Here is a 23646-nt window from a genome sequence, read left to right as displayed (position 1 = left end):
GCAACTTTTAAATAGCCTTTGTAGCTGCAAATTACAGGGATAGTTTTATTGCACATTCATGTAACAAATTTTCAATGAGAAACTCCATGGGTAGTTTCCTTTTGACAATTAATGTACTGTGAGTTATGAATGCCAGAAGCAGTCATATGCAGGTGGCTGAAGTGGATAACATAGCACATCCTATGGGTTTCTCTTGGGGACAATTTCTCCAATTGGGTTAGTTGTGCACATACCGTGACAGAAATGAACCTCACTCCTTCCTAAGCCAGGCCACATGGAGTATGATCTCAGTCTCTCAAATTTATTGGTAACGTTCACCGTGGTACTTGCATCATGCCAAAGAACGCTTTCCTCTAGTGTTGATAAGATGAAACGTATAGGCAACCTATCCAAGTGCGCTTGGAAATTGTTTTTGATCAAGCGTGTTGCACCCAAAACAATGGGAAATATTTCTGTATCTTTCTGCCACATTTTCTTCATCTCAGATTGCATTTCTTGGTACTTCAGGATCTTCTCTCTCAATGCAATTCACAGAGTAATTGCTCAGGATTGGCATCTCTATAATTAATACTGTTTTGGTGTTTTTCTCTTTTACTGCTATGTATGATTTTCTTGCATCCAGCTTTTTATCAGTCGGGATGAAAATGTCCCAGATTACCATAACCTCTTCATTCTCCACAATTCTCTTAGAGTCATGATCCCAATACTTTAGGTACAGCATACAATACAGCAGAGATGATGAACAGAGCAAACACAACTTTAATGATCTTGATTTGACTTGACAGAGCTGTGTTTCGGCTTATATGGCCTGCATCAGGAATCTTGTTGTGTCACCGTAAAAATGTAAAGTGTTGCAAATCCTATTTGTATCAATGGAATGGCAAGCAACCTTGCAAATGTAAAACCTTTCCCACCAATGATGTCAACTCAGAGACAGTGACACAACAAGACTCCTGATGCAGGCCATATAAGCAGAAACACAGCTCTGTCGAGTCAAATCAAGATCATTAAAGTTGTGTTTGCTCTCTTCGTCATCTTTGTTGTGTTGTATGCTTTGTGTTTCTTTGTGTAGTTTCGTTTTCCCAATACTTTGGGTGCCATTTATAGATTCTGGGGATAAGTGCTTCTGTGTTAACCAGGAACAGGTACCATACATTAATCTGAATATTAACGCATAACCTGCAATATAAAAGAGTAGGAACGCCCCCAATTGGTGCTGCATTAATAGTTGCAGCTACCACAGGATAGTCACCAACTCAACCTAAATGCCTGAACCCTGCAACACAACGAAACCAAAGCTCATAATGGACATAACATAACTCTTCCTCTCTATGATTCCCTAATGTGTCTGTAACACATGAACCTTATTCTACCACAACATCACTTTGTATTTGTTCTGTACCGGAGTTGGCGAATGCCTTTACGATACTATGTAAGCCACATTGAGCCTGCAAATAGGTGGGAAAATGTGGGATACAAATGTAACAAATAAATAAATTAAATAAACTCAATATATTACAGTGGTTTAGTAAAAGGGCCCTTATGACCAACTATATGGGGCTCATTTTCAAAACAAAAAAGCATCCAAAAAGTAGAACAAAGCGGAAGATGGGCCATTTTTCTTGCAAAAACGTCCAAATCACTATTTTCAAAACAAATTTTAAGACATTTTTCTATGCAGCTCATCTATACTGTGTCCAAATCACAAGGGGGCATATCAGTGGCATGTTGAGGGCAGGATTTGGGCATTCCCACAACTTGGACATTTTTCTGCCATAATGGAACAAAGTAAAAAAAGTCCAGGGATAAAAGTTGGATGTTTTGGTCTAGACCTATTTCAGTCATGACTAAGTCATAAAAAGGTATCCTAAATGAGATGAGCACTGAAGGGATTAAGACATGACCCCCCCCCCCCCCCCCCATCACTCTCCCCAGTGGCCACTGACCCTCTCCCACCCCACAAAGATGTGAAAGAAAGTACATACCAGTACCTATAACAGCATCAGATGTTATGGCCAATCCTATTAGAGCTGCAAGCAGGTCCTGGGACTAGCCTAGTGGTCTGTGCAGTGCACTGTAGAGAACTGGACTCAGACTCATATCACACTCTGACACACTTGTAGTAGAAAGTGTGAGCCCTAAAAACCCACCACAAACCTACTGTACCTATATATCAGTGACACCTGCAGGCATAAGGGCTATTGCAGTGGTGTACAGTTGGGTACACTAGGTTTTTGGTGGGATTTAAAGGGTTCACTATACAATATAAGGGGTAATGGTGAGATGTGTATCTGAGACCTTTTATGTGAAGTCCACTGCAGTGCCTCCTAGGATGCCTCACTGTTCTGCTGGGATGTCTGTGTGGCCAGTCTATTAAGAATGTCCCCCCCCCCCCCCCCCAATACATCCTAATGACTTGTTTTTGTGCATTTTTCCCTTGAAAAAAAAATTTTTTTTTCAAAAATGGTCACAAAAGAACAATGCACTGAGCACAAAACTTAAAAAATCTAGGAAATGGTCATTTTTGAAACAAAAAGATAAACTTTTTCAGGTTCGAAAATGGCCATGTTTGCCACTTGATTTTTTCACTTTTTAAGCAAAACATCCAAAGTTGGATTTAGACATCATATTGAAAATGTTTGTTTATTATCAGACGTAATATACTGCCATTTCTAAACAAAGGTCACAGCAGTTTACAAATAAAAAACAATGCACAGAGTAGAAAAGGAACACCACTGTAAAACTACTACTACTTATCATTTCTAAAGCGCTACTAGACGTACGCAGCACTGTACACTTGAATATGAAGAGACAGTCCCTGCTCGCCTCCACTCGCCTCCACCTACCCTCCTCTCCTCCTTCCTGTACACATTAATTGATTTGATTTGCTTACTTTATTTTTTGTCTATTAGATTGTAAGCTCTTTGAGCAGGGACTGTCTTTCTTCTATGTTTGTGCAGCACTGCGTACGCCTTGTAGCGCTATAAAAATGCTAAATAGTAGCTTACAATCTAATTAGGACAGACAGAACAAACAAGAAATAAAACAGGAAAGAACCACTTAACCAAGAGCAACAAGCACACAATAACGCAACCAACTCTCCAGTTCTAGTCTCTGCCTCCAGCCAGGGTAACCCAGCACATGCTACTAAGATGTCATTTTGAAACAGAAGTTCTGTCGCATCTTCATTGAGCTGTTGATGACTGTCAGACAAAAGTCAGTATGTAGGAGCCTGTGTGAACTATTGGAAATTACCCAGTACTAGGCACCACAGGGTCTCGGTCTCCTCCGTCTATCTAGCCTATTCTGTTTGATAGACAAATTGCCATTGTCACTTCTTTTAAATATCTGAGAACAATTATTGACTCTGCGCTTTATTTTACTCCACAGATCCTGCAGGTCCTAAAAACAGGTTTCTACTTCCTAAGATGTTTACGATCAATCCGTAACACCGTTGATTTTGATTCACTCTGCTCACTTTGCTATGCTTATATTAACTCCCGCTATGATTACTGTAATATCATCTATGCAAGTATCACTAAGTTTAATCTTAAATGCCTCCAGACTCTCCAAAATACTGCTGCATATATTATTTGCCATGCAAAGCATTACAACCATGTTACACCACTTCGTAAACATCTATATTGACTCCCAATCAAATATAGAGTCAAATTTAAGATTCTCACTCCACACATAAGGTTCTCTGTACTTCTTTACCTTGATATCTAGGCTCTCTGATCACTCTGTACCCACACATACCCTCTGCTCCCTCACCGATAATAGACTAGTCTTGCCATACCCAGCCAAATCAAGGTGGGAGTCAACTAGATCCATTGCCCCTGCTTTATGAAACTCACTCCCGCAACATGTCCATTTTTAGAAATCTTATCCTCTTTTCCACACATCCTTAAAAACTTACCTTTTTCAGTTGGCATTTGACAAATAATACCAAAATATTTTAAAAAAAACTCCAGTAATTTATCAAAAGTCTTTGTTTTTATTATTACAACCACTATATTTCAACATTAGTCATCCAAATAATAGCCAATCCTTTGGCTCTTGTGATGGGTGGGACTGGCCTCTGACAAAAGAAGAGATGTGTATTGAACTCTGTGTGCATATGAAGACTTGAGAGAATGGTGTAAGGTTGGCCTTCTGCTGTTTGATTGCTCTCTGGTGTGGCTTTATGGAGTTTCTTTTCCTTTTATGATTATTTTATATATTTGTAACCCACTTCAATTTGTTCCAATTAGAGGCGGTATATTAAGCACAATAAACAATAAACCCTGTGCTGGTTAGAAATAGCCATAAGGGAAGCTGACCCACCATTGGTCAAGGTTCTGGCCTTGACCCCATCTGGCGGAACAGAATGCAAATTGTGTAAATCACAATCAAAGAGAGATTTTTCAAACCCAGTCTACAAGCAATTAACCTGCACTGTCAGCTGTTGAGTATTTTCCATCTATATACTGGCTATTAACATCTCTCACATGGGTGGTAGGTGAGGTGAGCAGGGCTTCCAACAGGTGGAAGGAGGGCTTCATGCATTGATTACATTGAAGTTGCAGCAAGTGTAGGGTTGCCAGCAAGTATGGGGGTGAAAAATATATTTGATGACCTCAATGCTGGTCCGGACATAAATAGCATGTCTATGCTAAGAATTAGGAGAAGAGTGCAATAGGTCAAATCCTTTCATGTAATAGTGACCAGCTTCCTGCACTCCAATGTGGTTCCCTTGCAAGCAGATGATGCTAATGGAATGTTGGATGGTGACAAGTCATCCTTGTTGAGTTGCAAGATTCCAAAGGCAGACCCTTTTACAAGGAAGTTTAGGGGCAGTTCCAACATTGAGACTGTCAGCTGTAGAAGGACTAGAACTCCATGAGAGTGCTCTTTGTGACATTCTGTTAGCAAAAATGGGCTGCTAGGAGACTAGGTATTGACAGAGTGGGACATGAATGCTGACCCACTTTTGTGCTGTATACAACTACTGAGGTCATCACCCTGTCCCACAGCAAAGCTGTCTTGCAATTCTTGTTTTGGAGAACGGCTTAACTCCAGAGAAAATTGCACCAGAGAACATGACACAGATAAACACTTTTGACATTAAATGTTGACGACTCCTCATCTCACTCTGTTTGCACAACATGCACACGTTCTGCAAGACTTAGCACATTCCCAAACAAAAACTTGTAATTTCTGCAACAGTTTCCTGCCCATTAAAATGGCATCAGCTTATCCCAATGTACATAAACTAAAAGTAGGGAGAAAAAAACAAAGCCTCACTTCTCACCCCAGGCAAGCAATGAGGTTAGCAAGGTTAGTCAAAGGTGGGTTGGGAAATAGCAGAGTAGACACAAGCTGTGTGGCTTTTAATGCTTGAAGGGAAATCTCAGCTTTCTGACCCAAACATTCTTGCCCTCGCTCTTTTTCTGTCTGATTCAAAGAGAAGGAAGTGTGGGAGTGATGCCTCAGAAGCTCTCCCTTTAAGAGGCAGCCTGCAGTGACGAACTGTTGAAATTGCCATTCCAGGATAACATTCCAGTATAAAACCATTGCTCCACCTCCTCTCATCTTCACATTTCTCTCTCTCTTCTCCTTGTTCACATCGTCAGGCTGGGGCTAAATCCTATAGAAACACATGCAGGGTTAATCCAGGACAGCTTTGTGTTCCCAGCTCCGCTAGAAGGAACCAGCGTGCTCTCCTCCTTCAGAAAGGGAAGAAAGACAGCAGCCTGTGCAGTGAGCGGTACCAGCGGGTCCTTCCACACAAAGCAGCAGGCTGCAGTGCTGACACTTCTATTCCACAGCCCAACTGCAGCTGCTCAGCGTTTGCTTTTCAGATTTTGAGAAGGAGTTTGTGTGCATAGTTTTGTCTAGGTTTCCCCAGAGAAAACAAGCAAGCATATGAAAGGAAATCATAGAGTTAAAAGCATAGTGGAGCCCTAGCTTGTTCCAGGGTGTGTTGAGAGTATTATTGTTATTACAGTAGGGTTGTTGCTGGTTGTTCCTTCCTGGATTGCCTTGATTTACAGACAGCAGCAGTGCAGGATGCTGAGGAAGTTCCACCTGTTCTTAGCACTTTTCCTTTCCTTCGCTGCTACTTTTTCTGTCAGCAGCAGAGACTCCCAGCCGCATCTCCAGGCCACCACGCCACTAGTTGCTGACCATCCTCGGAGGAGTGGCATTGTGCAAAATATTGACCAGATCTACTCTGGGGGTGGCAGGGTGGGCTATATTCTCTATATGGATGGCAAGAAATTTGTATTGGATCTGGAGCATGATGACTCAGTCCCTTCCCCCCCTTTCCATAGCAGGTCCCTGAATGACCTGGGAAGTCCATTGCAGCAGATCCAGTACAAACACTGTTACTACAGGGGGCAGGTGGACTCCAGCCCCCAGTCTCTGGCTTTCCTTAATTTGTGTAATGGGCTGGATGGGTTTTTTGCCGTCAGACATTCTTTTTACACCATCAAGCCTCTGCTTAAGGGGCCGGCTGAAAAACAGCAGGTGTACAATGATGGCTCACAGAGGGTGCTGCATCTTTTCATCAAGGAGCGCTTCAACTTCCAGACCCTTCATCCCCGGACCAGCTGTGAAACACCTGGAGCTAGGAAGACGCAACGAAGTGCCCCGGCTCCATCAAGTACATCTCAGTCAGGGCAACCCTCCAGGACATGGATTCAGGAAGCTCATGTAGGTCACAGGACCAGGAAGCGACGCTCCATTTCCAGGTCCCGCTATGTAGAAACCCTCCTGGTTGCTGATGAGTCCATGGTCAAGAAGTATGGCAAAGATCTGCATCATTATTTGATGACCCTAGCGACAATCGCCTCCCGGCTCTATGGGCATGCAAGCATTGAGAACCACATCCATCTAGCCGTAGTGAAGGTGGTGATTGTGAAGGACAAAGAAAAGGGACCCGAGGTCAGCAAGAATGCTGCCACTACTCTCAAGCATTTCTGCAAATGGCAGCAGCAGCACAACTCACTGGATGATGAACATGAGGAACATTATGATGCTGCTATTCTGTTTACACGAGAGGTAAGTCAATAAAAGGGTAGGAAAGGGTAGTGGATTTGCTATATATATACTGTCTTTCTGTGCACGAGCCTCTCTCTTTCTCTGCTCTTCTTCCTTCTGTGCATGTTTTCCAAGGGTAGAATACAGAGGTCATTCTCTTAACTCTCTCCATTTTCTTGTCTGCTCTCATGCTCCTTCACACTCAGAGATGCCAACTCCTCTAGCCACATTATAAATAAATAAACCCCCAATATCCAGCCCATGGTGACCAATGTTTTTCTAAATGCCAGCTATCATGGGGGTGGGGGTTACCCTACATTCAGCCGGCTCTGACTATCTGGGTATAACTTGGCCAGCGTGCAGTGATATTTTCATTGCTAACCAAGTAAATGCCAACTTTGCCAAGCTCTCTCCCTGGCACTACCCAGATCGAGCCAAGGCAGTCTGGATTTTCAGTGGCATTATCTGGAAAATGCCAATGAGAATTCATGTATAGGCCAGGTGAACAGGAATTATCCAGTGAGGAGCTGTTCCTACCTAGATAATTACTAAGTTCTCATTAATAAAAAAAATTTATATATATATATATATATATATATATATATATATATATATATATATATATATATATATATATTTCTCCAAGTTTCCAGCCATGTGCATGTGTAGGGGTCATTTGCTAACAGTCAACGTGCACTAACACCATTATTGCATGCTATCTGCCTTAGGCGCATTCTATTCAATCGGCACTGCAGCAGATAATGTGCAATAAATGTGGGAGGACATGCAAACCTGCAATAAATGACCCTTAAAGACACTATTGTTAAGGTATAGGATTGCTTCACTTATGTATTTTAGCATGTACCTTCAGCTACGTCCTTTTAGAAGTTTATGTGAAAACACTGCCTGATTTATTACTATTCCTTCCTACACAAATTATGCTACTGTATAATTTACCATCTCCCATTAAAATTTTTCTGACTACAGCTTTCTTTGTGTGCATGCAGAAGGGGTAAATGTATATCTACTAATAAGCAAACACATTCATCTCAAATGTCCAAATATTGGCAGCTCTGCCTTGGTAAACTAAAGTTTACAAACAGGGCAGTAGGGGGTAGTGAGGAACAGCTTAAAGTGGTACCGGAACGTGGAACTGTTTGACTTACCCAAAGTTCCTTTCTTGGCAACAAATAGTTGTTTTATAATGTTGTGCCAGACAGGCACATTTCTTTCTTACCACAGTTCACATCCCATTTACCTAACATCAGCTAAGAAAAGCTTAGGGGGAAAAAAGAGTAAAAAAATTGAGCCGGTATCCTGTGATAGTTGTACACAAAAGCTCGTTATTGCACCGGCTGATAACTGTATTATTCAGAGTAAGGAAAAGCATCCGTAAAGTTGCAGTTCAAAAGAAGGGCAGAATTAGGAATACAAACATTAAACAATGTAGCTTTTATTTACAATTTTACTTTCATTTTTAAAAAGTGATCATTCCATAGGCATCTTCATTTGACTCACATTATATGAAAGAATTGCAGTCATGTAATGAAAGTCTTGTATCTGCTTCTCTCCTCACGTTGGATAATGATGGTATGTCTTTCCCTTAACTCTCACACATCATAGAAGACTGCAACAGTAGAAGCTCGAAATAGTGAAACTTCAAATACTCGAAGGTTTGTTTGCTAAATTGGCGCATTCCTTCTTGTATTCTGGGCAAACTGATTCACCCCGTTACATTTTGTGTCAGCTGTTTTCAAATTCAAGTCAAAACTGATTTTCTTAGTAATAGACCACAATTGCACTAGCCCTTGAATCATGAATGATCCTGCAGCTGCTTATGGAAACAAGAATTTCCTGCACAGCCAGTTTTAAGTTTTACAGTCTGTGCTAGCCAAGCTTTCAGAAAGATCATTTCACAAGTTTGAGTGCCACATCCTATCATCTGGACCTAAGTCCACAACAAAATAGAAAAGGTTTTGAAGGATAACATGAGTGAGTATCTCTCATTGAAAAGTTTATTTTTAAAAAAACGTCTAGAAGACAAGGCATTCCCTTCTCTATTCAGGGGAAGGATCAGCCTTTGGCAGTCCATTTCAACTTTTCTACCACTGTTTTGAACGTGTGAAGGTAGTTGCTTAGCAACTGGACGCGAAGTTTTGGCCTCCTTGTTTTGATGGGCTTTTTATTACCACCAATCTCCTTCTCCTAAACGGTGTGTTTTACTTGCTGTGCAGCTCGTGTGTGAGGTATACTTTCCATTCCTGTTTAGAAGCTGCAGTCACCTGGAACTTGGTGCATTTGCAGAGACTGGCTAGCCTTTTGGATGGCCTCAGGAGTTAATGTCACATCAGATGGGATTCTGGCTCAATGAGTGTTTGTTTTTATTCTGGAATGGGGCTCCTGCTAGAATGTGCAAAAATCATTTTGCGGAAAGTACATATTTAGGACACTGTAGCCATGCCTGGATTTCAGAGGGTCATCTTTTTTCTTGCTTCTAACAAAGTGTTAGGCATGATTCAGCAGGTTGCAAAAAAATAATAATAATAACTTGCTTGTTTGTTTTCAGCCCTTACACAGATAAAATTAGGCTTTCAATTTACTAGCACCCCTCATTCTTTAAACTATGTGCACAGTTATGTAATTGTGCATGCAGTTATAGAATAGGATCACTTCCCACATAATTTAATTGGTTAATTTGGCCCTCAATTGGTTAATTGGCACTAAGTACCAATATATTGGCATTAACTACTTCTAATTGGCACTTATTAGCAGTTATGCAGATAAGTGGGTTAGACACCTATTTTTTTTAAATTAAAGATTTACACAATATACATATCCATAATATGCACAGAAATTACACCTTTCTTTGCAACAAAATTAAGAAAAACCTAGATCATACCCCAAGCAAGTGTATTTTAGCCCACATCAGGGAAGCCTATAATTCAAACAAACGTTTTGTAATAGGTATCACAAATGAGAATACTTTAAGACCTATTTCATAAACTTAGCACATAACTTCTCTAGTGTGTATCTGAAAAGAGGGTGTTGGCGTGGGCAGGTCATGGGTGAGCCTATTTTAGTGTGGAGAGTGGAGGAGAAGCCTAGTGGTTAGTGCAGCAGACTTTGATCCTGGGGAACTGGGTTCAATTCTCACTGCAGCTCCTTGTGACTGTGGGCAAGTCACTTAACCCTCCATTGCCCCAGGTACAAAATAAGTACCTATATATATATATGTAAGCCACTTTGAACATAGTTGCAAAAACACCACAGAAAGGCAGTATATCAAGTCCCATTTCCCTTTCCATTTATAGAATCCTGTCACATGCACATTTAGGTGCAAACATTTACAGCTGCTGGAGAACAGGGGTAAGTGGTTGCACCTAACTTTAGGATTGTAAAGCGCTCAGATGGTAAATACTTATGCGATATGTTAAGAATAAACTAAACTTGATTGCTGACTTACTTTAGGGTAGAGCATTGGGACAGGTCAAAGGCAGAGCCTGCACTTATATGTTTAGCTGCAATATTCAGGCACTAAATAGATAAGTTTATGCATTTAAAATTAAACCATGTTGAATGGCAAGCCTAACTTTAAACTGTGCCATTGCCTTTCTGTGGGTAAAAGTGGAAAATCCAGTGATGGATTCAAGCAGGTGAGCTCATGTATGTGAGGGGATTTCATTTTGAAATCCCTGCTTGTTTAACCCATATAATTTGCACCTACAAGATACGCAGGTTAAAATATCCTAGCAGCACTGCAGCCCACAAGGAGATTTGCTCTGAAATCAGTTTGAAGGCTTGGAAGTATGAAATATATGTGAACCTGCTAGCACCCAATATTCTCTGAAAGTTTCCCTGTGATTTTACTAAGAATGATTGCACTATACACACAAAACCAAAATTGTGAAAAACACTGCCAAAATATTTTTTTAATATAGGAGATAGGGATGGGACTTGATATACTGCCTTTCTATGTTACAATCAAAGCAGTTTATATATTATATACAGGCACTTATTTTGTACCTGGAGGGTTAAAATAACTTGCCCAAAATTACAAGGAGCTGTAGTGGGAATTGAACCCAGTTTCCAAGATTAAAGCCCACTGCACCAACCACTAGGCTACTCCTTCACTCATAATGATATCAATACATCCTAATAAATAAATGCTCACAATTCATTAGAGTTTCAACCATTGTTTTATATATATATATATATATATATATATATATATATATATATATATATATAGACTCGATATTCAAAAAGCACTTATACATTCCATACAGTGCCAAACAGTAAAGTGCCTTTTTTAATCTAACAAGCGAACAAACAGTGGATCCAAAAAAGACCTCTCACAATGGGTGTCTTCCTGAACAAGGTCTTTATTCAAATCTGCGCAAATGACCTGACACGTGATGTGTTTTGGCCCCAAAGACCTGCGTCAGGGGTCTAATAATATCTGATGCAAAGAATACCTTGTTGGTCAGATGAAATACAGCCGTTAAACTGCTGACAGAGGTAACGTTTACGGAACAACGTTATTCATCAGTGCATGTCAGAGTATCACTTGCATCAGATGTGATTGGCTCAGAGACTTCCAGGTCTCTCAGCTTAGTGAAGGACGTCCAAAAAGGCTGTTTTTATTATTGCAGAAGGAGGGAAACGTCCAAAAAGGACGTCTTTTTTGATGGACCTCCTCAACTGCACTCTCCTGCTGATTGAGCTGCATCGGAGCCTTCCTGCAGCAGGCTGTGGAGGGGGTGAGCGGCGCGGCGTCTTCCTTTCGGGCGGCACAGAGGACGTCCAAAAAGAACATCTTTGGAGTGGGGGTTTTTTTCAGGTGAAGGACGTCCAAAAAGGACGTCCCTGATGACATTTTTTTCTCCTGTTAGGCTTTTCACGGTAAGGGGATCGGAAAACCGTAGTGCATCTCATTATAATAGCCTTGCAATAGCCTTTGGATCATCTGCATTCCGTTTTCGTTAGCTGCTACCGTGATCGGAAAATGGCTCGGAGAAGCCTTTATAGGCAGATGATCCAAAGCCCCGCACTGTTCCAAACAGCACTCTAAACTAGCGCTGGAACAGCGCGGGGCGCTATTAGAGCAGCGCAATTATCTCTGATCATGGGGTAAAAATGTGGGCGAATTGTGCCGAGCATGCGCTCAGCACAATCCTCCCGCACTTGTTTGACAGGTCTGGGCTGTCAAAAACCCAAACCTGTCAAACACAGGGGCTGGAGGTCCATGGGACCACCAGGCCCTGACTACCCCTGCCCCGAGCAACGGGGGCTGGAGGTCCGGTGGACCTCCAGTCCCCCCGATGATCCCATCCCCCCAGGTTCAGGGAGGGCTGGAGATCCGGTGGGTCTCCAGCCCCCCCCAACCCCCAGACAATGGTCCCTGGTGGTCCAGTGGCTGCCGGCAAAACCCCCTCCCTTCCTCCCTCCCAGCGAGCAACGGGGAGGGAGGCTTGAGGTCCAGCGGACCTCCAGTCCCCCCCGATGACCCCATCCCCCCAGGTTCAGGGAGGGCTGGAGATCCGGTGGGTCTCCAGCCCCCCTAAACCCCCCGAAAATGGTCCCTGGTGGTTCAGTGGCCGCTTAAAAAGTGGCCGTTAAAAAGAACCCCCTCCCGGCCCCCCTACCTTAGTTGGAGGAGGGAGGTAGCCTGCCTCCCTCCTCTTCCTTGGGTTGAAGACGATGCAAAATGGCGGCGCTCAGCCCCTCCCAGTGCATCCTGGGATGTGCTGGGCGGGGCTACAGACCATATATAGGAGGGAGGGGGTTTTGCCAGCGGCCACTGGACCACCAGGGACCATTTTCTGGGGGTTTGGGGGAGGGCTGGAAACCCACCGGATCTCCAGCCCTCCCTGAACCTGGGGGGATGGGATCGTTGGGGGGAACCGGAGGTCCGCCAGACCTCCAGCCCCCTGTTGGCAGGTTTGCTTTGGGGGGGAATAGGGGCCTGCCAGCAAGCAACTGTATGCTGGACAGGGCTCACCACTCCTCCCCAAACATCTGCAAACCCTAACGCCAGCTCGGAGCTGGCGTAGGGTTTGTCGCGGCCAGCGACCCAAATTTTGGTGTGCTGACCGCTGATCATTGGCGATGAACACGCTAAGCCCTGTTTAGTATGCATTAGCATGCTACTTGCGCAAAGAGCCCTTGAGTGCATTGTTTCACGCGCTTGAGGGCTCTCATCATGGGGTGGTAGCAAACACTGGCGCTAGCAGCCTCTAGCGCCGGCGTTTGCTTTTGATCATCTGCCTGTTAGTGCATGCCAGGGTTTTCTACTTGCTCGTTAATGGCTCGTTGAGTTTAATGCATCTGACCCTGAGAGAAGGAGAAGGAAAGTTGATAGGTATGTGAAAAGTAAAAAGAAGGAGTTGGAGACAGTGGTGTTCCTAGGTCAGCTGCCGCTCAGAGTGAATCGCCGATGCACCCCCTCCTCCCGTGCATCACCCCCCCCCCCTTAAATCATGACCCCCCCCCCCTGGCATATCACCTCTACCCCCCCCCCCCCTCCCAAATACATCGATCTTACCTCCTGGGGGAACAGGGAGCAGTTGCGCGGATGTCGGTTCCTCCGGTTCCCTACCCTGGAAGTAACGTCAGAGGGAGCAGGGAACCGGCAGAGCTGACAGCCATGCGGCTGCTCCCTACACCCACTTGTAGTGTGCACCCGAGGTGGACTGCTCCCACTGCCCCACCCTTGGTACGCCACTGGTTGGAGAACTGGAGGGTGAGAGAGAGAGTGAAATTTGAATGGACAGAAAGGCAAGTGAAGAAAGAACTAAAAGGGATAGATAGATAAATATGCCAGAGACGTATGTGAGGGAATAGAAGAAGACAGGAGGAGTGAAGAGAAAGGACAAATAGAGAAAGCTGGCAGAAGACAGGAAAGCAGAAGAGAGAAACATGATTAGGTAAATTAAATGTCCAGACAACAAAGATAAGAAAAAAGTGTTTTTATTCTGAATTTATAAACTGGAATGTTAGTTTGGGGGAATGTGCATTGCAGATATCTTTGTATTGAGCTCAATACAAGAGTAAATGAATTTGTTTTTACTTTTCCAGTGTTGAGTGCTGAGTTTTGACTTCTTGGAGTTTCCAGTTCAGTTTTTGTTTTTCTATTTCTATTTCTAATTTGTGATCTCTATTTGATGAGAGTCCATAGGTGCCAACATTTCAAAATAATTGGGGGTGCCAGACACAATACTAATAAGCCCTACCTAGACATAATGTTCAATATTGGGGGGTGCTCAGCACCCACTGGATCCACAGATCTGGCTCCTATGTGGCTGTGTTTTACCTGTGACCGAGGTGCAGGATATTGTTTGCATGTAATTTGTATAGATATCTATAGGAACCCAACTTGTTCTGTTGGACCAGTAGTAGGTGTATTGGTGCACAGTGTAATATTTGTAGTGTTGCCTATTCATAAGTAGGGTTCTTGCTGTTTAAAGGTTAGGAATTAGTGCTACTGTTGTATGTTGGCTTTGCCACATGTATGGTGAGTTGAAAATCATTTCAGGTTTTGTATTGGATAGTGTGCCTGGTAGTGGAGAGATTTATGTTGCTGTTGCTCAAATGACATGAGAATTAGACTATTTTTTGTACGGTGACTTCCAAAGAGAAATGTCCTACCTGTTGTTGAGAGGAGGTTAGATTTCTGTGGATACAGCGCATAATTACAATTAACTCATAAGAAATGCTATACAGTGTCAGACCAAAGGTCTTTTGAAATTTAAGCATTCCTCTTCTTCAGCTACTCTGCCCTGCAATGTGGGATCTTGCCAGGTACTTGTGATCTGGGTTGGCCACTGTTGGGAACAGGATGCTAGGCTTGATGGACCTTCGGTCTGTCCTAGTATGGCAATACTAATGTACATATAATGGCAAAATGAAGAAAGTGCTTCAGTAAAAATAGACACTTGCTTCCTTTTACCATTGCAGGGCAGTACTCCTTCATGCCACCCTGCTGCCAAAATATTCTGAGGAGAACACTGTTGTATCAAATGTGTAAATGTAGAGAAAAACACTGATTAGTCCACGATTTTGTTGATAATGTTGCAAATTTGTACAACTGTGGGAGATAAATTCTTAAATCACATTTTTTAAATTAAATATATGAATTTTCCAACTATATGTACATACCAATTTCCATTTAATCCATAAATGAAATATTGTGTGTGTAGGAGTAAGTTCACGTCCAGTTCTGGCCCCACCCACTTCTGGTCCTGGCCCCATCCATTTCTGGTCCTGACTCCGCCCCTAGTTCCTCTTCCTTTTTGTGTACAAATTAAGCCCTGCTTAGGCCAAATTCAGTAATTCCACATGTAACTTTTTGGAGTGTCCTCGACACACCCCTGAGCATGTCAATTTTCAGATACGCACTAGAAAAGTTGGGCACCAGTCCTTATAGAATAGTGCACAGCCAGATGCAGGTGCAACTTCTTATCAAAGCCAATTAACTGCAATAATTGGTTGTTAGCATCCTGCTATTGCTAGTTAAGGGCTTGTTAATCAATTAAATTACGCACTCCCAAATATGAATGTGCAACTTTGGGCACGATATATAGAATCCAGGAGATAGTGCTACAAGGGTGCCTAAGGGATAACCATATGCAAGGGGGATGTGCCAAAGGAGGATCATAGACTGGGCTCCCACTTATCTGCATAATTTACAGATTACTGTGAGTTATGCACATCTCTGCTGCATTTAGATGCACACACTCTGCCCAATATTCAGGAAGCACTTTGACTACCCACCTCTAGCATGTAACCCAAATATTCAGTTCCGGACAATTTACAGTAACCGACATTGAATATCTGGTTTCATTTTTGACCTTGGCAACTTAACCAGTTAAGCCAATAATCAGCGCTAACCAGTTAAAGATAGGCCTGCTATTTATGCAGCCTATGTTTGGCGCTGAATATCTTCACCTAAATGGCTATGTCATGCAATATAGCCAGTTAGCGGCTAGCCACTAACCATGAATATTTAGTGGGAGATTATCTTCTTCTGAATATTCACAATTAGGCACTAAAACGCTATTTAACCAGCCAGGAGCCATTCCTGGCTGGTTAAATAGTTTTGAATATCAGCCAGACTCATGCCAGCTCTATGGCTGGTGCACAGGGCCACCAAGAAGGGGGGCGGGGGGCAAAATTCCACAGACCCGGACCTCCAAGGGGGGTCTTTCTCTCTCTCTCCTGCTCCTGATGGGACCCGGGTGATCATGTCCCGACAGGAGCAGGAGAGAGAAAACTCCAGAACCAGCCCCTCCCCTTTGGAGGCTTGGGAGAACCTGGAGGAGCAGACACAGACTTCAGGCCAGGGCTTCTGGTTTGGCTGGTAGGGTCTCCCCAGACCTCACCAGCAGAAGAGATCTTCCTCCAGAGCTGCACTTCACTCTGCTGCATTAGGCCGAGCGAGCACATGCGATTTGAGAGAAAAAACAGCTGCAGGGGCAGGCAATCCGGCAGAGTGAAGAGCAGCACTGGCGGAAGACCTCTTCTGCTGGTGGGGCCTTGGGATCCCTGCCAGCAAAGGTATTTGCACTGCCGTTGTGGTGGGGGAGGGGGCGGCAGCAGCGGCGATCCTCCTGAGGGTAGGTGGCAGCAGCGACGATCCTGGGGGAAGGGGTCAGCGGCACTGCCCTGGGCTCGGCTCAGTGTCTCAGCGGCACTGCTGGTGTAATGTTGGGCATATTAATACCAGGTTACTCTAGGTTCAGTTATAGAAAAGGCTCCTACGGTGCAGCCACAGGGTAGCATTGCCTACTTATTTTCTTAGAGGAAAAAAGTTCAATAAATACTGTCCTTTTCATTATAGTGAATGATGACATCATATCTGGTGTGGATGGAAGAATTCACAATATCACCAGATAGGTCACAGTCCTACTTCATTGTCCATGTAGCAATTCAAGTCGGCATATTTCATTCTCTGTAACTATCGGGTTGGCAAGGCAGCTGAGTGCCTTATCTCAGGTCAGTGTGTGATAAACTCATTGAGCAGAACATGTGCTTTGGTTGCCCCCCCCCCCCCCCCATTACGTTCTTTTCAACTTCTCCGTCTTATCTGTATTAAGCCAACTGCCATCAATCCCATCTTGATCTGGGGAAGTCCTGAGTTCACACCTACTTTTAGATATTACTCATTGGTTTATAGGTTAATATGTCTCTTTATATAATGGTATTTCTATAACACCAAACCTTTAAAATGTAATTGAATTGAAAGCAATCTAGAAAAAGTTATGCCTTTCTCGTTAGGAGCAGCTCACCCCTCCTCTCCCAGCCCAATCATGTGTTACATTAATCTCTTGGGTAACTTTAGCCTTTGGTCCTGTGTCTTACAACACCTATGAGACTTTTTATAGCCATATAAAACACTTCCTCTTGTCGCTCACTGATGAAATAAAACAGATCATTAGCATCATAAAAAATACATTAGGAAATCATAAAATTGCCTTCATTTGTCAATGGAGTCAGTCATTACTCTAAGATAGTGTGGAGGGCAGAAGCCAATCCCAGGACTACAAACCGGAAGTATTGATGCTGGAATATATGCTTGGAGGCTGAAGGTGAAATATCCATGTGGACGTTTCCCTTCCCTAACCTAACTCCTCACCTTTTTGGAGCAAGTATAAGCAAATGTGCTGCTATTTGTACTGTCACCGATGTGAAGGAGATAATCACACTGCACTGTTAAATGGGTAAACACACATCTAGATATTTAAAAGCATCTGGCTATTGTCTCCCATATGTAAAAAGCCATTATGGCAAAGCTAACAGAAATTCTAAGGCTTACTGCTATATCTGCTTTTAAGTTTAAATGTAACTGGAAAGATATGTATTTATGTAATAACGGAGGTATGATTGTCATCACTGGGCATTTGCTCATACCACTCTGGATTTCAGCTGTCCTTAGAAGATAATGTCGGCCTGCTTATCCGACATTGCTGCATGGATGTCCAACCGCCACCTGAAACTGAATATGTCCAAGACCGAGCTTATCGTCTTTCCACCAAAACCCACTTCTCCTCTTCCTCCACTCTCTATCTCAGTTGATGGCACCCTCATCCTCCCCATTTCATCTGCCCGCAACCTCGGAGTCATCTTCGATTCCTCCCTCTCCTTCTCTGCGCATATCCAGCAGATAGCCAAGTCCTGTCGCTTCTTTCTCTTTAACATCAGCAAAATTCGCCCTTTCCTCTCTGAGCACACCACCCGTACTCTCGTCCACGCTCTCATTACCTCTCGCCTTGACTACTGCAACCTTCTCCTTACTGGCCTCCCACTTAGCCATCTATCCCCCCATCAATCTGTTCAGAACTCTGCTGCACGTCTTATATTCCGCCTGAACCGATATACTCGTATCACCCCTCTTCTCAGGTCACTTCACTGGCTTCCAATCAGATACCGCATACAGTTCAAGCTTCTCCTTCTTACCTGCAAATGCACTCAGTCTGCAGCCCCTTATTACCTCTCTACCCTCATTTCCCCTTACGTTCCCGCCCGTAACCTCCGCTCACAGGACAAATCCCTCCTCTCAGTACCCTTCTCCACCATCGCCAACTCCAGGCTCTGCTCATTCTGCCTCGCCTCACCCTATGCTTGGAATCAACTTCCTGAGCCCTTACGCCAAGCCCCCTCCCTACCCATCTTCAAATCCTTGCTCAAAGCCCACCTCTTCAATGTTGCTTTCGGCACCTAACCTTTATACCTTTCAGGAAATCTAGACTGCCCCTATTTGACTGACTGTACATTGTCCTTTAGATTGTAAGCTCCTTTGAGCAGGGACTGTCCTATGTTAAATTGTACAGCGCTGCGTAACCCTAGTAGCGCTTTAGAAATGTCAAGTAGTAGTAGTAGCATGTTGGCATGGGACTCTGTGGCTGGTTTCAAGTGATAGTGATGTGGTACAGGTGGAGTGGCTGCCTCTCATTTTAGGCTGAGTTGGCATCTGTGCAGGAGACTCTGGAAACAGAAAGTGGGAAGAGTACAGAGGCAGGCATCATTTTGCCTTCATACCCCACTTCCATTATTTACAGCTCACCCCACACTCAGCAGTGTGGAGGGCTTTGCCACAGTGCTTCTCGACTTGTATACTCACCAACCCACTATGCATGAGGATGCAGAGGCTAGAGCCTTGTCCCATGCAGAGTAGAGGAGGAAGAAGAGCTACCAGCACTGTCTCATCAGTGAGGGAAGCTTCAGTGAGCAAGAAAATTGAATATTAATCTGTAGAAAGTACCATCTGTGACCAAAGGGGAGCAGAAGTGCTGCTACCTACTAAGTTATATCACAGAGACTGCTGGACAGAATAGGAGGTTGTGCGATAGAAAAAATAGTGGGGAGGCCGACACAGGCCTCCAGTAAAAGAGGCTTAGAGATGCTAAGCCTCCCCAGCCCCAACAATGAACTTCTGCACTGCTCTCCCGCTGCTACTCTTGCCACTGCTTCTAAAGACTAGTAGCAGCGGCAAAAGAGCACAAAAGAGCAGTGGGGCTGCAACCTGTATACCCACGCTGACGGCTCTGCTGCTTACACACACACACACACACAGACCGACATCACTTCCTGTTCTGGAGAGCGGAAGGTAAGAGCAGTAGAGTCAGCAGCCGTGGGTAGAAAGGATTCAACTCTGAGATTGGTCCTGGAAAATAGCAGCCACTGGAATGCCTGGGGAGCTAGGGTAAGTGAGACAAAAGATGCCAGGGTGCAGGAAAAGAGAAAAAAATTGCTGATTGGAAGGGGAGGGGAAGGAACAGAGCATGTATGTTGCATGGAGGGGGGAGAGAGCAAAGATGTTGGATAGAAGGGGACAGAGAGAGGGAAGACACTGGATGAAAGTAGGAAGAGAGAGAGGAGATTGATGGAGGGAGGGAGACACTGAATGGAAGGGGAGAGAGGAGGAGGAGATGTTGGATGGAAGGGAGAGAGATGGGGAGACACTGGATAGAATGGAGAGAGAGAAGGGAGACATGCTAGATGGAGGGGAGAGGGAAGAAGCTGGATGGAAGGGAGGATAGAGAGAGGGGAGAAGCTGACAGGGAGGGAGAGCAAGAGGACATGTTGGATGAAAGGGGAGGGAGAAAGAGAAGGACATGCTAGAAGGAAGGGGACAGATAGAGGGAGACGCTGGATGGAATGGGGAGAAAGAGCAAGAGGGAAACACTGTATAGAGGGAGGACAGAGACACAGACAGATAGACAGAGGAGGCACAGGTTGGAAGGTATCAGAAAGAGAGGCGGAGACAATGGATGGAGGGGGGAGATAGAGAGAAGAATATGCTGGATGGAAGGTAGAGAGGACAGAGTTAGTGAAAGACTGGGGAATAGGAGGACTGGGGTGAGGGAAAAGAGATTGAAAGCTGTAGGGAGACAGCATAAAAAGAGGGAAGTTGAAGACTGTACAATAAGACTGTATACCTGAGGAGTTGGGGCCTATTGTCCCACTTACTTGAAGAGTCAGGGCCCGTTGTCACAGAGTCAGACACTCCAAACTCCCCACCTTATCTCTGTTTCCCTCCATTGGATGACTATTTGCTGTCCTGTTTATATTGGCATTCTTTTCAATCTTTTACTTTCTTTTCTAATTTTATTCTTATGCAAACCGCTTTCACCAACTTTTGTTGCATTAGTATATAAGTTATTAGTAAACTATAAACTAAAATGAACAGAGGGAGACAAATAAATGGAAGAAAGGTGAGAGGAAAGATCAATGTTGGAGATGGACGTAGTAGAGGACATGAAGAAGACAGGAAGTGAGAGAAAAATGACAAATGGGCACGAAACCCTGACATGAGAAGATAGAGGAAAGTAGAAAGCAGAGATTGGAACCAACGTGATTCGAAAAATTAGATGGCTAGACAACAAAGGTAGAAAAAAATGTTATTTTTAATGCAGGATAAAGTAGTGTAGTAGCCATGTTATTCAACTGTAATAAAAATAAAACAATAAATATTTGAAAGTATTAATCCGCAAACAAACCTTTTCCGGAGACGGGAAGGCGATAGAACTAGAGGACATGAATTGAGGTTGAAAGGGGGCAGACTCATGAGTAATATCAGGAAGTATTTTTTCACGGAAAGGGTGGTGGATACATGGAATGCCCTCCCATGGGAGGTGGTGGACATGAAAACGGTAATGGAATTCAAACATGCGTGGGATAAACACAAAGGAATCCTGTTTAGAAGGAGTGGATCCACAGAATCTTAGCGGAGATTGCAGGGACGTAGCCAGACACCCAATTTTGGGTGGGCCTGGGCCCAAGATGGGTGGGCAGAAGAACTCTGCCTTGGCCAACAAGTGATTTGGTCTCTCCCTCGCTCGCCTGCATGCCATGTGGTCTCTCAAATATCCCCTTCCCCTGCATACCTTGTAAACAGCAGATTTTCACCAGCAGTGAGCAGCAGCTAATACACACTGCTCATGTTGGCCCCACAGCCTTCCCTCTGATGCAACCTCCTGTTTCTGCATAGGTGGGAATACATCAGAGGGAAGGCTGTGGGGCCAGTGCAAGCAGTATGTATCAGTCGCTGCTCACTGCAGGCTAAGATCTGCTACTTAAAAGGTATGCAGGCAGGACAGTTGTTGGGTGTTTTCGGCTAGTGGGGCTTGGGGATCCCTGCCAGCCACATCATAGGTATGTTGCTACTGGGTGGGCCTGAGCCCAAAGTGGATGGGTCTGGGCCCACCCAGGCCCACCCTTGGCTACGCCATTGGGAGATCGGGTGGCAACACCGGTAACTGGGAAGCAAAACCAGTGCTGGGCAGACTTCGACGATCTGTGCCCTGATCGTGACTGAATAGATGGGCTTGAGAACAGTGCTGGGCAGATTTCTACAGTCTGTGCCCTGAGAATGGCAAGGACAAATCAAACTCGGGTATACATATAAAGTATTGCGCACTATGTAAAATGAGTTTATCTTGTTGGGCAGACTGGATGGACCGTACAGGTCTTTATCTGCTGTCATTTACTATGTTAATACATGTAAAATAAAGTGATACCTTTTTATTGGGCTAACAATACATTATTTTGACAAGCTTTCAGAGGCCAAAACCCCTCCCAAAGGACAGTATACCATAATTGAAGCATATTGTCCTGATCTGAGGAAGAAGGTTTTTAGCCTCTGAAATGTTTTTGAAAAATGTATTATGAATTACCTTATTTTTGACTTTTTGTTTTTATTTTTCTGTGTTAATTTGTAATGTGATTGGAATATGTTACCTGCTGTCTTTATATGTTGCAAAATACTGGCTTCTTGGAGGTTCAGTTTAATTTCAGATGTTTTAAAAACCATAATAGTGTATTTTTAAAGAATACAGGTCAAAGAAAATTTAATTTTAGTACTTCATATTTGACTGCACATCCGAGGTATGCCTCGTTATCTTGCTGTAATTTGCCTTGAGCTTTTAAGGATAAGCAGCATAAAATCTGTTTTACTGTTCTGGGATCTTGCAAGATGTTTGTGACCTGGATTGGCCACTGTTGGAAACAGGATACTGGGCTTGATGAACCTTTGGTCTGTCTCATTATGGCAACGCTTATGTTCTTATGTTCTTATTATTTAACGTTTCAAAAACAGTGTAGAGCTTGGATGGTTTTGGCACTTTTGAGAGTTATTAAGACAATAGGAAATAGTCCAGAAATTCTACGGTTTTTAAATTTTGATTTCATGATAAGGATTGTCTTATTTATGGTTTTATATTGATGTTTATTGATGTTTTCCTTTAGGAAAATGCTCGACCCATCTCTTCAAGACAGCCTACCCGCCTGACCCTACTTAACTTTAAACTCTTCTTCCTAACTTCAGTCCGTGATTTTTTACACCTTGACTATATTTCCCAATCTCTTCTTCCCTTATCTTTCCTACCCATCCTTTGCCCTTTATCTTTCCTCTCCGTCCTCCATCTCTTCATCCCTCCCAATCCCCTTCCCCTTTGCTTTCCTACCTTGTTTGCTCTGACATGCTCAATTCACTTATTCCTCAAAACCCCACTCTCACTACATTTACTACAGCTCATAATATTCTCTTTAAAAACTTTGTGATTGTAATTGTAATTTACTATGTAAGCCACATTGAGCCTACAGTGTGTGGGGAAAGCACGGGGTACAAATGTAATAAATAATAATAATAATAATGTTTTATATATTTTTATTTGTATGGTATATCTGGAGTATATTTTATGGGGCTGATATTCAGACCATGGGAGGTAGCCAGGCTGCATCCCGCAGTTTGTGCTGAGCCCTGATATTCAATGCCGGGCCATTTCCAGTGGCTGGCATTGAATATCTGAGTGTTTTTTGTCTGGTTTAAATTTAACCAGCCAAGATGATATTCAGCACTGACTGGTTAAGTTTAAATTGGCCAAAGATGTTCCAGTTATTTTGGCGGCCTAATTTGGCCACCAAATTTAGGGGTCCTTTTACTAAGGTGCTCTGAAAAATGAGCTGCAGTAGTGTAGGCGTGTGTTGTGGACAAGCACAGATCCATTTTTCAGCGCACCTGTAAAAAAAGACCTTTTTTTAAAATTTTGCCGAAAATAGATGTGCGGCAAAATAAAAATTGTCACGCATCCATTTTGGGTCTGAGACCTTATCACCAGACATTGA

General features: G+C 43.6%; 1 protein-coding gene across 1 annotated transcript in view; it reads left to right on the top strand.

Annotated features, from left to right (window-relative positions):
* The first annotated feature begins 5615 nt into the window (after positions 1 to 5615).
* Positions 5616 to 23646, top strand: part of ADAMTS5 (ADAM metallopeptidase with thrombospondin type 1 motif 5) — an 85776-nt gene continuing 67745 nt past the window's right edge. The window contains exon 1 of the mRNA XM_030204277.1: positions 5616 to 7044. Coding sequence (XP_030060137.1) covers positions 6052 to 7044 — 993 coding nt within the window. The 5' untranslated portion in view covers positions 5616 to 6051. The remainder of the gene's footprint in view (positions 7045 to 23646) is intronic.

This window comes from Microcaecilia unicolor, chromosome 5 (genome assembly GCF_901765095.1).
Source record: "Microcaecilia unicolor chromosome 5, aMicUni1.1, whole genome shotgun sequence".
Classification (NCBI taxonomy): domain Eukaryota; kingdom Metazoa; phylum Chordata; class Amphibia; order Gymnophiona; family Siphonopidae; genus Microcaecilia; species Microcaecilia unicolor.
The sequence above is the reverse complement of the archived record's forward strand: the minus strand, read 5'-3'. Positions and strand labels throughout refer to the sequence as shown.